Genomic DNA, 17097 nt, shown 5'->3' on the forward strand with positions numbered 1-17097 from the left:
CCGGCATAATAACGATCCATTTTTGAATCGGATTGTTACTTGTGATGAAAAATGGATCCTACATGACAATACCAGACGTTCATCGCAGTGGTTAGATCAAGATGAACCACCAAAACATTGTGCGAAAAAAAATCTTCATCAAAAAAAGCTTATGGTGTCCGTTTGGTGGTGCAACGCAGGTGTCATCCATCACAGCTTCATGAAACCTGGTGAATCGATTACGGCTGATGTCTACTGCCGATAACTAACCGAAATGATGAGGCAACTGACAGTTAAGCAGCCAAGATTAGTCAATCGAAGTGCACCGCAGTTGTTGCACGACAATGCTCGGCCACACACCGCACAAGTCACCTCGGCCAAGCTACAGGAGTTGGAATTGGAAACTCTTCGTCATCCACCGTATTCACCCGACTTAGCACCCACTGATTACCACTTCTTTCAAAATTTGGATAACTTCTTGGTAGGAACTCCGACGAGGCTGTCAAAGCTACCTTCCACGAGTTTATCGCCTCCCGGCCTGCAGGATTTTACAGCAGGGGAATCAATGAACTTCCCGTTAAATGGCAGAAGTGTATTGATAATGGCGGTGCATATTTCGATTGACAATAAAAACATTTCATATGAAAAAAAAAATTACTAAAGTTTCAATTCAATTCTACTCATTTCATACTATACGACCTAATATACAGGGTGAGTCGGGAGGATCGTGCCAAACTTCAGGAGCGTGTTGTACATGAAAAATAAATGTAAAAAAACTCAAATGTTGTTATCCGATTTTAGTTTGTTTACAAGTTACAGCGTAAATAAAATTTTTTAACTAGGATTCTATTTACCATAAACGTACCTTTCCTGGACGTTGGATTGGTCGTGGTGGCCCTATTAGTTGGCCTCCAAGGTCTCCAGACCTCACACCACTAGACTATTGTTTGTGGGGTTGGTTTAAAACTGAAGTGTACAGAGTAAAAGTGGACACTCAAGATGCACCAATTCAACGCATTGAAAATGCTGCAGCTGCCATTAAAGAAAGACATGAAACAATCAGGAGCGCAACGAATGCTCTTCATAGACGAAGCCGAAAATGTTTAGAAGTTAATGGCGATATTTTTGAATATTTACTTATGATATTCAAACGTTAATTTATGGAATTTCTTATGAAATTTATAATTTTTTTTAATTTTATGTTTTAATTTTATTTACGCTATAACTTGTAAACAAACGAAAATCGCATAACAACATTTGAGTTTTTTTACATTTATTTTTCATGTACAACACGCTCCTGAAGTTTGGCACGATCCTCCCGACTCACCCTGTATTCGCTTTGAAAAAACATAAAAAATACGACATTAATTATCGAACAACCCAAGAGAAGCATCGTACAGTAGGACGCGAAATCAGGAAAAGTGTCATGATCCTAATCGAAAGTAAAAAATATTTTAGGAATAATTATGAGAAAAAAATTGAAAATGTCGGTTCGAGAAAATTTTGAGGATATTGGCCCTTGGAATACGCTTCTGGATTGTAGCCAACACGAGTGTGGAACGAAACAAAGAGATAAAGGCGAAAACGCTGGGTTTCGAGATCGAAAATATTTACATGGGCCCAATGGTACGCACCAGTACTTTGTAATTATGATGCAGATATTGTAATGGAGAAACAACAAATTTGCAGCAATTTCAAGCCTATGTAGACTGACCACCTCACAACAGTTCGACCAGTGATGAAGCTTTAAATAATTGATTGACGAAATTTTTGCATTCAATAAAGTTACATTAAGGAGTACCTCACAATTCCATATCACTGATATATAAGTCCATAAAATGAAAATAAACGACATTTATAGACAAGCAATATTTTCTATTAGGTTTCACTTTGAAAGTGGACTCGGGACACATTTTATCTCTATTGTTTCGCTTGTTTCTCCTGTTTCTTTTGGGTAAGGTAGTTAAGCCTAATGGGGCAAGATACTATTATTTTATAGGGATTTGGCACCGTGTAACACTTCTGGGAGCTGAAATATAGATTCGAACATAAAAACAAAGCATAACTCAGCCCGACTTGGCGGACATATTTTGTAAAACGCTTTGCGTCATGGAAATAGAAAACGTGTAGGAAGTGGAGCGTTTTGATCTCCAAAAATAGCTACGCTAAAATTTAACTTAAAAAAGTTATTAAATCCACTAGTACGATGATGCGACGTTTATGGAGTTTACTTCGTCTTTACGCATGACGAAACGACATTATTTCCGCATTGTCAAACATGATAAAGAATTCTGAAATTGCAAATGGCCTGTCAAAGAGAAACGTTTTTGCGCTGCAAAGTTTGCGTATAAACGTATATAGATAGAGCCGAATCGAGCTAAAACAAATATATGCCCACACTTGCCCAAATCCTTTTGCTAGAAAGGTAATAACTTCGGCTCTCAAACGCTTTGGCTGATTGATTTTATTGAGCTAATTCGTTCCTAAGCATACAGGTTGTTCCCGAAATAAGGGCACAAATGAGTATTGGGCGCCAGAGGGAAAAAATCGTTTGATTCTACAGAGTGTCTGAACAAATTTTTTACCTGAAATCGCTCCCAGGCAGTTTCTTGGGTGCGATTTATTTAAAATGTGTGGTTCAAGCCAGCTGGTAGGTAGCGCCACTTGCGGCGTATTGCTGAGACGCGAGTCGCACCACTTCATCGCTAAGGCGCAAGCGCCGCTGCCTGGTGGCTCTGAACATTTTCATTCTTTCGTGGGTGTTACTTTTTTCAAAGGTCCCGCCCGCGTCGATGTGAAAAACGTTAAAAGTTTTGTTTCTTTGAGTAAAAAGTATTATCACTTAAAGCAATCAATTTCAAAACATATCAGGAAATTATTCAGAGCTTTGTAGTTGGAAAGTAATTTTTTTAACAAATGCCTAGCATTTTTAGTTGAACTAAAAGCTTTACCTACGTCTTGAAAATTACGAAAAATTAACTATTATAATACCTCTCTAGTGTTAAACTTGAAATTATACAGGGTGAGTCTTAAGTAATCGGACACAGAGCAACGATGGATTTATGACATAAAAATAATGTAATATAGCTAAATTTCTGTTGTACCAAAAGTTGGTAATAACTGAGATACAGGGGGCCAAAGTTGAAAAATGAAATTAAATTTTCTTTAATGTCTCTAGAACAGTTCGGGCTAATTTCACGAAATTTCTTATATAGGGGTTTTTGGAGATGATCAACTCAAATTTAACGACGATTTCGGTGTATCTTCTACAGGGGGCCACAATCAACAATTAGGAATCATTTAAACTTTTTTGTGCCACGGTGTATGTCATTTTGGACCCATAAAATTTGTTCCCCCACCTTTTCCAGTTAAAAAAGTTACACCTTATTGGTGTCGCTAGGAGCAACGATTTTCGAGAAATTCAATTAAATAACTTAAATTCCCACTTTTTCTGCTTGTTGACATGTGAAAACATAATTTTTTTGTATTGTTAAAAAAGCACAAAGATTATATGAAAACAATTTGATACCGTTGTTGGTCTTCTATTGACATATTTATTTAAGCTCCAAACGAATATATTACATATTATATTTTTATGTCGTAAATCCATCGTTGCTCTGTGTCCCATTACTTAAGACTCACCCTGTATACCAACGAGTAAAAAAAAACAAAGAAAGGAAATCTAATGGGTTTAAGTCGGGACTTCATGATGGCCACAGATGTTCATCATTCTTTCTCGCCCATCCATGTGGAAAATCCATAATCAAAAACTCCTTTTTTTAAATGAAACAAAAAATTATCTCAAAGATAAGGGATCATCTTCAAAAACTAAAAGTGAGTCCTTTTTCAAGAAGATGAAATACCGTTTGCCATCCAGTTTTGATAGAAGCTCAACTGATCCCAAAGTCCCACACCTCACATTAATTGAAAATTCATGTTGGAAGCGATGTTCTCTCAGTAAATGAGGATTTTCGGTGTTGTAAAAGTAGCTGTTTTTCCAATCAAATGTCTCCTCGTAAATGTTGCCTCGTCAGTGATCAATATTTTATTAAAGAACAAATGGCCGTGATGCTGCTATTGGAATAACAAATTGCTGTCTGTGTGCAAAAGTCGGGGTTGAAAATCTCTTGGCAACAACTTTTAAACAGGAGTAAACTTATATGGAAATAACTTCTTTTTCTAATAGAAGTCTAGAAATTGATTGTTTGCTGAGCCCCTCGACATCAGAGATGAAGATTTACTCTTCTTGATTCACAAAAATCTTTCAGCAGTAAGACAACTTCCAAATTTATTTGCTCATTAAAACGAACCATATTTCTCATCTCGGTATGATTCCAGTGTATGCACATATTGTGAGCAATTAATGAATTGATGGTATTCATGAACCTTTGGTGGTAGCCTTATTAAACGTGTATAGTATATTATTTGTCTATTTCGGAACGGTTATGGCTGCTTTACCACAATGGTAGAAGTTTAATTCTGTTGTTTTGCGGTTCTGTTCCTTACGAGCATTGGTATCAGCATCTCTACTGTGGTGGTTAGAATTTTGTCTCGCTTTAACTCCATGTCGCAGCCTCTTTCCTGTGATGGATAACTCTTCCTTTGACAACTCACATGGGCTAACAAACCCGACTTTCAATGCACATTGCGATTAAAAATGGAAGGGACCCCACGGGCTGACTAAAACCGTCGTTATGAAGGCCTCAATCCAGGATTTATAGAATTTGAGGAGTTGACATTAACTCCCTTCATTAAAAACACGAAAATCCTTTGCGTTTCGTGTCATGTATGTATTTAGGGTATATTTTCCCGCTATAAAATTTTAAAAGACCACATTTGTGGATAATCCCTCAATCATATCTTCGCCGTCTTTCTTGACAAAATCCTGACCTCACTGAAAAAATACTTACATTCCCATTTAATCGAGAATTCGGCTCACTAGCAATCATAGTTACAATAGGAGTATACGCTGAAATGCCTTCTTTATCCTATCATACATTTGCTGTACTTGGAAAGTTTGGAGAATTGTCGCTGGTATTATCCACTGCAATGGAAAACAATGTGCTCGTTGCCAGTGTAGGATTACCATTATCCGAAACAGTAGTATTTATTTCATAACTGCCTATTTGCTCGTAACCCAAAGATGTGTCCAGATACAAAAATCACGTATTGGAATCTATATGAAAAGCGTATTTTCGTTTCCCAGCACTAATGGAACGTGCATCTTCACTATTCACTATTCAGCTATCCTGAATTCATTCGAGTTGTTTCGCTTATAGATATCTTGGATTCGCTTTGAGTACATTCTGGAGAATCGCCACTTTCACTCAAAAGTTCGATTTGCACTGTGATTATTTGAGTAAGTTGCTACGTTAATCCAGCAAGAGCCTGGACTGTTAAGGCGCATTTGAAGATTGCATCGCCCTATTTATCTATAGCACCTTCAATCAATTAGCTTGGAACAGAGATTGCAAATGAATGTGTCGTGTAAGGATCCCCCCTCCCCCCCTCCCAAAAAAATTGTCGATATACAGGGTGTTAATTAAGTACGTGCAGATATTTCAAGGAATGAATCTTTGACCGATTCCAATAGAAAAAGTTCCTATTAACATACGGTCGCAGCGGCTCCGTTTAAGAGATACAGAGTGTTTAAATTTTAATTTGGTTTTCTGTAAATATTTTTGGACACACAGATGAGTCAATCGGATTAAATTTAATATTTACGGGTTTTTTATGATGCAAAACCCAAATGTTATTTTAGTTTTTTGATCACCGATAGAGGGCGCTATGTACAGGGTTTCATCACGTTTAAATTGTCCCTAACTTTTTTGCCTCACACTGTAGGTCACTTTTGTTTTAAGGGCGTTATTGTACACTTAGTTTTATTCAAAAAAGTGCTCTTGGGGAATATCTATTAAATTTCATCCGATTGACTCATCTGTGTCCAAAAACATTCACAGGAAACCAAATTAAAATTAAAATTTAAACACTCTGTTCACTCTGGCCATATGTTGATAGGAACTTTTTGTATTGGAATCGGTCAGAGATTCATTCCTTGAAATATCTGCACGTACTTAATTAACACCCTGTATAAAAAATTGCAAAACTTGGTCTCAATTTACAGAATTGAAAACATCGTGGACATCTTGTAGAATGAAAACAGGAACTTTTTTCCAAGACGTGTTTGGCCGAATCGCTGTATTCTTACGTCCGTTAGCGCACCGAACTCATTTGTGCCAATATGTCCGAGACGCCCTGTATAAGAAAATTCAACTTACTTGGCCGAGGGACAGGTGGCAGCTGTGTGAGTGGAAAAACTGGCCAAAGCGGGATAAGACAGCCCCCTCAATCCAAAGATGAATTTTCCAAACAAATCAGAAAAATTACTTTCTGACTCTCGCTGACTTTCTTTGCATAATTCCTTAATCAAGTCCCTCGTTGTTCTGAGATCGCCACTTGTGGGTTGCTTGGGAATTGAATGGTCGAACTTGAGATTTGTTCGTCTTGATATCTCAGTCTCTCCATCCAGCTGCTTCTCTCCCTGTTCTCTAAGTGTCAATTTTTGGATAACTTTCGTCGTGGCTCCCGCAGCGTTATTGGAAAACGGCTCTAAAAGAAACGTCTCTTCGCAAATTATTTCATTGTAGATATTTTCGTCGATCGACAGCATACAGCGACTTGACGATTTCACTATATTTTCGCTCTTGGTCCTCTGCAAAAAAAAATAATAAATAATTAATAATTCAAAACCGATAAATTAACTGAAAATAAATTTAATTCCCCCTTTAAATAATTTTAGATTTTTTAGCAACATTATGATGGCGCAGGTTTGTCCGGATGCCAGAAGCGCTTCAGCCCGCCTGCAATTACGCTACGGTTTATCCTTTATTTGTTGACCGCCATGTTAGCATATTAACAATAAATATAATCGCCCTAATAAATTCAACGCCCCATTTATCAGAAGTTATTCTCGTCGAATAATTTCGCAAAATGGCGAAATGAATTCGCGTAAGCAAATCAACACTAGATTGTGCCTGGAATATGTCGATGTAAGCCAATAGATAGTGCGGAAACAATCGATCCTGATTTGTGTAGTATAGCATATTAGCAATTCCTACTAAACAGCCCTAATTGTTGTAAATATTATTGGGCCTTATTAACCTGAACTAAACAACATTTGAAGCATTAAAAACAAAACTTCGTAAAACGGTTCAACTTCATTCAGTGGTCTGTCCATAAATTGCCAGCGATAGCAACCGTGCACAGAGTTAGTCCATACATTTAGGCCACGCCCACAATTTTTATTTTAATGAAAAGAAAAAGTTTAGTTACAAAAGTTGCAGGGTTCGTCCTAAATCGCTAAAAAATATTAGATAACACAATAGATAAATATTGCAAAGTTAAAAAAAAAGATATAAAGCTTGTAAATTTATAACGAAAAACCTGGAATATTTTATAAAAATTAGATGGACCTTTATTTTCAGATTTCAAAAATATATAACATATTGACGTTTGGTTTAGCTGTTGTTGCGATATTTGCATTTAAAAAACGGGATTTGTTGTTTCCCCAAACCGTTGTTACCATGAATAAACAAATGAATGGAACTTCATTAGCAATTATTATTTATCCATTTATTATTTTCATCTTAGAAAAAATAAATTAATTTAGACCTAACGTAAAAAAATTGCATTTTAATACAATGAAACAAATTCATAAATTTTATTTTTTTTATATTGTTGAACAGGATAGTCCAAAAAACTCTGGCCTGACAAAAACATGTGTTTTTGAATGGAATACATCATATTTTGTAGCGAATACTAATTTTGTTGATAGTTATAAATATTTTTTTATTACGAAATGTTAATTTTTTTGTAGTTTTTGAATTAGTTCAAATTAAAATGAAGATGAAAGGAAAAATAACGTTCTCAAAATTCTCAAAAAATTCACGAGGTATTAATTGAATTATGTGAAAACTTCTCCAGCTAAAAATAGTAAAATATGTTCCTAATATATGTTTTTAATTTTCGAGATATTTTATGCAAGGTGTGAAATGAAATATTCAATTTTCCACATTTACAGTGCCTCGAACTCGACTTTATGAAATGAAACCTTGTTTTTTTTTTTTAACGAATTCTCCTTTTACTTCAATCAACTTAAAATTCTATTCTGTAAGTGTAATCAAAATAACGCATTATTAATAAATTATCAGATAAATGTGTAATTAACTGCTTAAATAGAAAAAAAAGGTAATTTATAGTATTAGTCAGCTACGTATGTATATATCATTCGAAAGGGACTTAAAAGAAGAAATGATTAAAAAAATACAGAGTACTCCATTGAAAAAAAATCGAGTTTGAGGCACTTGAAATATGAAAAACTTGGATTTTTTACACCCTACATGAAATTAAAAAATATATATATATATATATATAAATATATAAAAATATATAAAAATATATAAAAATATATAAAAATATATAAAAATATATAAAAATATATAAAAATATATAAAAATATATAAAAATATAATAATATATATGGGTAAAACCACCCTTTTTTTTAAATCCACAAGTTTCAAACCATTTAATCAACATTTTATTAATTTATTGAGAATCTTCAGAAGCTAATTTTTTTTCATTTCTTTTTTTATTAAAATAAATTAACTCGAAAATTGCGAATTTTGTTTCATATTTTGCAATAAGAAAAAATACTTATAAATTTAAAAAAAAAGTATCCGTAACAAAATATAGGGTATTCCATTTTGAACATTGAATTTTTGTCATGCCATGGTTTTTTGGACCTTCCTGTAATTTCAAAAATAGTAAAAAAGAAATATTCATAAAAAACTTTTATATCAAAGTTTTTTTCTAAACTTTACAATTTTTGAGATGAGGTAGTGGGTCATACTACGTGAACCGTCCTAAACAAAGTAGGTAGACACACATTGTGAGCTATTAGTTTGAAAACAAACACATGCGTTTGTACCATGGATGGAACAAGGAAAGAAATTGTGGAGTGTAAAAGTTATTCAACCACAATATCCCCTACCTTGTCTCAGTGCTTAAAATGTATTAAACTATCCCTGTATACAGGATTATTAAAATTTACTGCTGACCATTGGGATCTTGAACAATGTAAGAGATATGAAGTCGGTGAATTTAAAGCAAATGTGTGCAATTTGTGCTGAACGAAACTATATATAAAAATTTAGAAAATTCAAATTGCTTCTGGAACCAATCGAGAGAAACTGATATTTGTTAAAACTGTATTTATTTTATTTTGAGTTTATTTGAAGATATGGTTAAGAATAAATACTACTTCTACATCAGCAATTTCCTTCTGTCTGAAAGGATCATCGGATTTTTGACATTGCGTTTCGGCCTTTTGAAACCATCATCAACGTCAAATTTTTAAACACGGAACTATATTATTTTGGCCTGAAAATATTTTTGAGAAATGAGGAAACATCACGACTGGGCCATTGTGAATCCTCTTTACCGCACAAAACAAAAAAGATAATCCCGGTTTCTTTTCCTTTCAGCTACTCTATTAGAAAGGGAAGGAAAATGCAAACCTCATGCAAAAATATATATTTCTTTCACTGCTCCATCAACCTTTTAAATTACTCCCGCATATACTTATATTTTCCGACATATGTCTCACGACGTCAGTGTAGATATCTACTTTGCACACACATTCCTGATGAAACCACTAAATAGAAACACGTGTCGCTGAGTTGTCCAACATCCCCTTCCTTGCGACTGAAACAGTCATGAACATTTGTGCAAAGGCCGTCACTATGATCGTCAACGTCCTTTCATACATTATACGTATATTTTTTCATTTTCAGATATTTTTGCAAAAGTTATTTACCTCCCCTTTACGATATGATCATTCGGTTTCGGCACATCCGATATGGTTACCTAAATCGTTTTGAAAAAATTTCAGCTTAAGTTTTTGTGATAAGGTAATGGACCATCTGTGTGAATCACTCTGTACACTCGCATGTCTTACGAGGTCAATACGTAGAAACATGTGTCGTCGGGTTCCCGGGTTACCAAACATCCTCTTTCGATTTTTATCGGTTCGGAAAATTGTGCAGAAATGCTGCTAACACTTTCCTAACGTCTCAAGATTTCATTTTTCCGAGCGTGGGGCCTCTCCGTAGCAAAACTAGTTTCAACTTTACCTAACTTACAGATGAGTTTAAATTTAGTTTATAACGTTTCAATTATTGCTTTATTTATTGCCCGTAATTCGCTTTCAAAAATCATATTTATCTATTTTATATCTACAGTAGTGGTCAAAATTATAGCAACTTTTTAAAATTTCAAATAATTTAGACTTAACGGCCTAAATTCAAAATCGGTTTTGAAAATACGATTCTACAATGACTGTTGATGATAGAAGTATATAACAATAAATAATTTATATATAAAAATAAAAAAATATATTCATTTCGACCTGGACAAAAATATAGCAACTTTTTCAAAATAACTATAAAAAGTAATAAAACTTCAACAAATTACAAAAGGATTGTTCAATAATTAATATTTTGCATAATACCCTCGTTGCTGAATAACTTCTGCACGTCTTCGTGGCATTGAATTTATTAAATTGTTGATGTGATTGTTATCACTACTTTTCCAGGCTTCTTGAAGTGCCTGAAATAAATCCTGTAAATTGGAATATATATTATTCCGAATTTTATTATCCACATATTCCCACAAATTTTCTATGGGATTGAGATCGGGAGATTGCGACGGCCAAGCAAGAACTTCCATCCTTTCCTCTCTAAACCATTCTGAAACAAGTTTCGATTTATGTTTGGGGCCATTATCTTGTTGGAAAATGCTTCTTAGTGGCATGGTTTCTTCAAGATATGGTTGTGAATGATTCCTGGGGATATCTCGGTACATGAACAGATCCATGCGACCTTCTATTTTGTGAAGCGGACCCATACCAAAACCAGAGAAACAACCCCAAACCATAATCGAAACTCCTCCATGTTTTATGGTTGGTAAAACAAACTTCTTTTGCAACCTTGCACCTTTGGGTCGTCTGACGTATGATGGGCCATCGCTTTTGAATGAGCTAAATTTAGAACTCATCGCTGAAAACTACCAATTTCCACAGTTCAGATGTCCAGTGTTGGTGATTCTGCGCAAACTGAAGTCGAGCTTTCGCATTCTTCTTAGACAGCAATGGTTTTTTCGCTGGGCGCCTACCAAATAATCCATTTTGCACTAATCTTCTTCTTATGGTCTTGGAACTGATACGAGCCTCTAAATGTGATTTTACATGAGTGGATGATAGAAATGGATTTTTTTGACATATTCGAATTATCCATTTATCAGTTCTTTTTGTAGTTTTCCTGAATTTTTTACAGCTGCTTCACTTCCTGTTTGTCCGAATTTGTAAATAATTCTAGATGCAATTGACTTATGCACTTCATACAGCTCAATGATCATTTTCCTGATCTCTAATGAGATTGTTTTACCTCGACCCATAGTGAAAATCGTCGATTTAATTTAGAATACAAAACGTCTTTTCTCATAGGAATTGTTGATATTCCGTTTGGATGCATTTTAAACATCAACGGTTGTGGAAGATAAATAATATAAAAACGTATGTTGGGTTTAGCCGAATAGATACATTTTATTTAAAATTTTTAAAAGTCGCTATAATTATGACCACTACTGTATATGAATCGGGCACTAAATTAGCTATGCGGCGCTATATGAAGCTTTGAGCTCTTGTAATCTTAAAAAACTAAACAAAAAGGTATTAAAAAGTTATACTGACCGATGGGAAGTTTGCTGAGGTCATTTGAATAACCGAATTAATCTTCGTTCTGTCGAGGCAAGTGTCCAAGTCCTTACTTTTCTCGATAAGCAGGCTAGTTTCTTTGGCCCCAATCACCTTGTAAGTAGTCTTGCATATTCCTCTAACATCTTCCTCCTCCCCAACGTAATCAAGGTCAAACCGTTTCATGCTGTTCTGGATCAAAGACAAAATCCCGCGTTTGAAATTTAGAGGATAATTTTTTTCCTTCTCGTCTGGACATATTTCATAGACGATTCCGTCTTTGAAGGCGAACCTTAGGGTGGCTTCGCTTATCATGTCGGAAAATAGCTGACTATTAGTGGAAGTGGGATTTTCTTCATTGTCTCTTGAGGCAGTTTCGCTTAATGTAATGTCCGAAAGGGTCAGCAAGCCATCACAGGGCGTCAAGAAATTAAACGTTACGTCAGCATCGATGAACAACTTTGATTGGTTTTTGCTTGTCCCGTTAAATAAGCTGCTGGCCTCTATGGAATACTTGTAGATGTAGTACTTGTCTGCCTTGTATTTGAACTTATTATCTGGAAACGTAAAACATGTAATCAGATAACTCGAGTCGAATAGAGAATGTCATTCAAACCTCCTACCGAGGAGGGCTAAATAGATATTTTATGCCACTTTGAGAACTCTTTAACTATCGAAATTTCGATAACTCACGCAATTCTTTTGACGTAAAAAAAAAAGAATAAAATGAAGCTGTCCTAATCCTAATCTGATCAGCTGAGCTATTTAGAATCCATCGACGAAGAATAGAGCGATCCAAACCAAGCAAAACCTCATTAACGTGATGTTAGAATACAAAACAAAGTGGGGTCGCTACGACAATGCCATTTCTGCGATGGAAAAAGAAAGGAAACGCATGGAGCGTGCTACTTAAGAGAGACAGTAACCCCGGGCTTAATAAAAGGAAAAGGTACGAATCGAAGGTGGCATACAATGGGGGTGCAATAACCCCGACCCTTGAGGTGACGATACAGTTAAGAGGAAAAAATGGATGACCAGTACCAACGTCTGCACCTGCCAAAAATTTTAAAGCAATTGACAGCCGTATGTTCAGGCCCCTCGACGCTGACGATTTAGTCCCTAGGGACTGTTCCGGGCCGCTACATGCTTCTAGGATGAGAAAACTCGCGGTTATTAGCGGATAGGAAATCCCACCCTGTCCGGTTGCCACATCTGATCGGTTGTCTTTAAAAGATTTTCCACGAGACAAAAAACAGCCATCTTTTTGCTAATTTCCAAACGTTCTTACATGAAATTGTCTTACAGGGTGTTTGGTTTACCGATACGCATCCAAAAGAGGGTGGTAGGTAGGATGATTGTGAACGTATTTGATCATATATACTATTATACCAAGCGTCACGCTTTTCCAGATGTCGCCATTTTTCCGAATTTTACCAATTTTCGCTGTTTATTTCCGTGTAATTTACAATAAAAATTTGATAGAACATTTGTTGTGACTCTATCGGTTTTCGCATAAACTTGAATACGTATTTTATCGATATCAAACATGTAGTAGCATCTGCATATGAAAAAAGAAAAATGTGATGCTTTAAAATTCCAAAAATGAATTTCTCTAATATCAAACCTTGACTTTCTAAATAACTAAAGAGGAAGATGCAAATGGAAGAGTCGTTCAAATATCTTTAAAAACTTCTTTGACCGTTGAAAATCATACTTCAAAACGATGGATGTCCGGTCCATTATCAGAGAACAATAAAAGAGTTTTTAAATAATCAATTTCCTGAAAGATGGATAGAACGAAATGGACCGATATTACGGCCTGCCAGATCTCCAGATCTCACCCCAGTTGACTGTCATATCTGGGGACGAATGAAAGAACTGGTATACAATGAGGAAATTCATGATCGAGACCATCTCATTCAAAGAATGAATGAGATGAAAAAATCAAAAATGGCGACATCTGGAGAAGCGCGACGCTTGGTATAATAGTATATATGGTCAAATACGTTCACAATCATCTTACCTACCACCCTCTTTCGGAGGTGTATCGGTAAAGCAAACGCCCTGTATAACGATGCAAAGCTTTAGAATAAAATTTGAAATATGCGCGGTTAAGTTATAATCCATATTATAAACGCACAGTGGTGGCCAAAAGTATGGGAACATTATTTATTTTAAAATTCTACAGTTTTGCACCATCGAAGGAAAGTAATATGTATTTGATTGAAAAGATAATATTAAATAACACTAAATCAAAACGGAAATGGAAATAAAAAATAATCTATATTGACTTTATTGCACTTTAATGAAAAACTGCTGGTCAAAAATATGAAAAATAAAATATGTAATTACACTGTTTTTTCAATAACGTTCGTCAAATATTCAATACTTTGTTGCATAACCCTTTGGCTTAGTAATTGCTGCACAACGTCGTGGTATAGAATCCACCGGAGAAGCGTTGCGTAGAAACGTTTTTAAATTCTTCATTTAATAAACTGAATAATTCATTAACCCTGATAATCTTGTTTTGATGAACATGGTCCAAATGCTCGCAGAGATTCTCTATGGAGTTTAGATTCGTTAACTGGAACCGTCAATCCATTAGAGGGACATTATTTTCGTTTAACCAATTTTCATCTAAATTCAATCTACAACTGGAATCATTATCTTGCTGAAAAGCCATCGGAACGGCATTTCTTTTTCAGCGTGACGCATGATGATATTTTTCAACACGATTCGATAGAGAAAACGATCCATGGTACCTTTGATTTGAATGAACGGCTCAGTATCAGATCTAAAAAAACAGCCCCGCGCCATCACGCTGCCCCCTCCGTATTGCACGGAAGGTAATTGATAGGTTGATGAGGTTTTGGTCTTCTGACATATTTTTGCCATCACTACCAAATAGCTGGAAATTACTTTCATCATTAAAAAGGACACCATTTTGTTTAAAAATGTTTTTTTTTTACTCTAACTCTTCCGTTGGGTAGAACCCAGCATAAATCAGCGGCATCGCTGGGTTCCAATTAGGCCTTAAAGACGTTGGGACAATTCCAATATACATCTGCTGCATCGCACTTCGCGATGCAGCATTTACCCCCACGTGCCTAAACCCGGCCACGGTGATGGCACTGGTTCCTTGATTTATCGCTCTTCCGATTTATGGGGGGCACCAATAAAAATACCAAAGGAACCAGCGAGCCACATCTGGGCTTTGACCGTGGAGATTTTTGGAAAAAAAGCTTCTCACGAACCAGGGGGTGTTGTCGGCAGGGATTGGTCAAGGGCTTATCGTGGTGATCTCCCTCCAGCCCCACCATCCCTGGGAGGCAAAAAATCCAACAGATCTTAGGGACATTATCTCAAAATCAATGTTCGCGAACACTCTCTCTCCCGTTTTCTCGGACACTTCCCGATCCGCGAACGCGAAACTCTCTGTCTCAAACCTCTGTCTCAAACATTACCAAAAAACCACGCGAACGGAACCAACCCTCTTGCTCCCAACTCTAACTCTGTTATACCCTAAATATTCACGGTCAGTCGCTCAACTCTCTCTCTCTCTCTCTCGTTTTCTCATATACTTCCCCGGTTCGTGAGAGCGAAACTCTCTGTCTCAAACCTCTGTCTTGTAACTTATATGTAAAACACCTCTCTAACCGTACATGTAAACCTTCTCAGATCTCGTGCAACCCAGTACCGCCACTGTAAATCTGTAGTGTATGTAAAGTTGTAAAACTGTAGTGTGTAAAATAGAGTGATATCTGTAGTGTGAAGTAAATTCATTAGTTCGTGCTATGGAGTTTGTTTTCCCCGAACCCTTGGACCCCATATATCTCAATTGACGAAGCGTCAATCTCGTCTCTCAGCGTCTGGGCCTTCGACTCGTAACAACTCTCACCAGCGAAAGGGAGATACCTCTTCAGGTGCCTTGTGAGGCAGTCGATTCTGTTATACAGAGACTAAAAGCCCCTGGCCTAAACATCTTCCAAATAATCCCTGAGCATTTAGCCGTTTGTTAAGAGTTCGTGATGGTGCCGAAATGGCCATATCTCTAATTTTTTTGACGATTTCAAAATAATTTTTTTTTGTATTTCTACCAATGAAATTTGATTCATTAAATTTTCTTCAGCCCTTTTGCTCAGTACTGTAGGTCTTCCTGTTTTTAAAGCGATTGCAGTTGCGCCTCTTTGATTGTATTTTTCAATTATTTTTGAAACAAACCCCGTCAAAATATTTAAACTTCGGCCTATGTTAATCTGCGTAACTCTTGCCTTGTGTAGGATAATATTTCATTTTTTAAGGTCCGATGAAATGCATCTTTATTGCAAATAGCACTTGTAGATATTCAACACAAATGCATTTATTCAAGTCAAAGCAAAAACGAAATACACTCACTTTCGCATGAAATGCACCACCCAGTAATACTAATAATTCAGTCTTGGTAACTTTGGCAAAATAATGCTTCATAATGGAGTATCAAATTATCAGACTTTCAGTAAAAAGATACGACACTTGTTAATTAAAAAATTAATAATGAGTGACATCGCCTTGTACGGCAATGCGAGCACGTGCTCTTCGCGGAATGCTTTGCAACAAATGATCAATATCCTCCTGGGGTGTTTCATTCCATGCTACCTCAAGATGATGTCGTAGGTCATCCGCATTGTTTGGAGGCCTCGGTAAATGTCGAAGATGGCAACTCATCATGTCTCAAAGATGTTCGATGGGCGATAGGTCCGGTGACCGTGCAGGCCAAGGCAGTATTTCCAATTGTGCTTCTTCCAGGTATTGTCGAGTAATGTTCGCACTATGTGGTCTTGCATTATCCTGTTGGAAAATGCCATTTGGTGAAGTTTGCATGAAGGGTACTGATACTGGCCTCAGAACGTTGTTAATGTAGCGACGTGCGTTTAGGGTGCTTGGAATGAACACAAGAGAAGATCTTCGACCAACACATATCGCACCCCAGACCATAACATAAAGCTGTGTGGCGCCTTCCACAAAATTGCAAATTTCTTCTTTCACCTCGGTATCGTCTGACTCTTCTACGACCATCATTGATCCATAAACAAAATCGCGACTCGTCACTGAAGACGATATTGTTCCACTCATGACTCCCATCAACTCGTTCTTGACGCCAGGCCAATCTGGAAGTTTGGTGTTGGACGGTTAGTGGCAGTCGTAGATTTGGGCGGTATGAATGTAGGCCAAAAGACGAAATTCTTCTGTGAAATGTTGCCATCGACACCCGACGATTTAGGGCTCCCATCCAATCTACTGCAACAGACATTGTTGCTTGAAATCGATCA

At 36.3% G+C, this 17097-nt stretch overlaps 1 protein-coding gene across 1 annotated transcript in view; it reads right to left on the minus strand.

The window, feature by feature from the left end:
• Apoltp (Apolipoprotein lipid transfer particle) overlaps positions 1-17097 on the minus strand; it is a 143952-nt gene that overhangs the window by 104439 nt on the left and 22416 nt on the right. The window contains exons 3-4 of the mRNA XM_066299449.1: positions 11786-12345; positions 6258-6691 (exon numbers count right to left, since the gene is read on the minus strand). Coding sequence (XP_066155546.1) covers positions 6258-6691; positions 11786-12345 — 994 coding nt within the window. The remainder of the gene's footprint in view (positions 1-6257; positions 6692-11785; positions 12346-17097) is intronic.

Source organism: Euwallacea fornicatus, chromosome 33 (assembly GCF_040115645.1).
Source record: "Euwallacea fornicatus isolate EFF26 chromosome 33, ASM4011564v1, whole genome shotgun sequence".
Taxonomy (NCBI): Eukaryota; Metazoa; Arthropoda; class Insecta; order Coleoptera; family Curculionidae; genus Euwallacea; species Euwallacea fornicatus.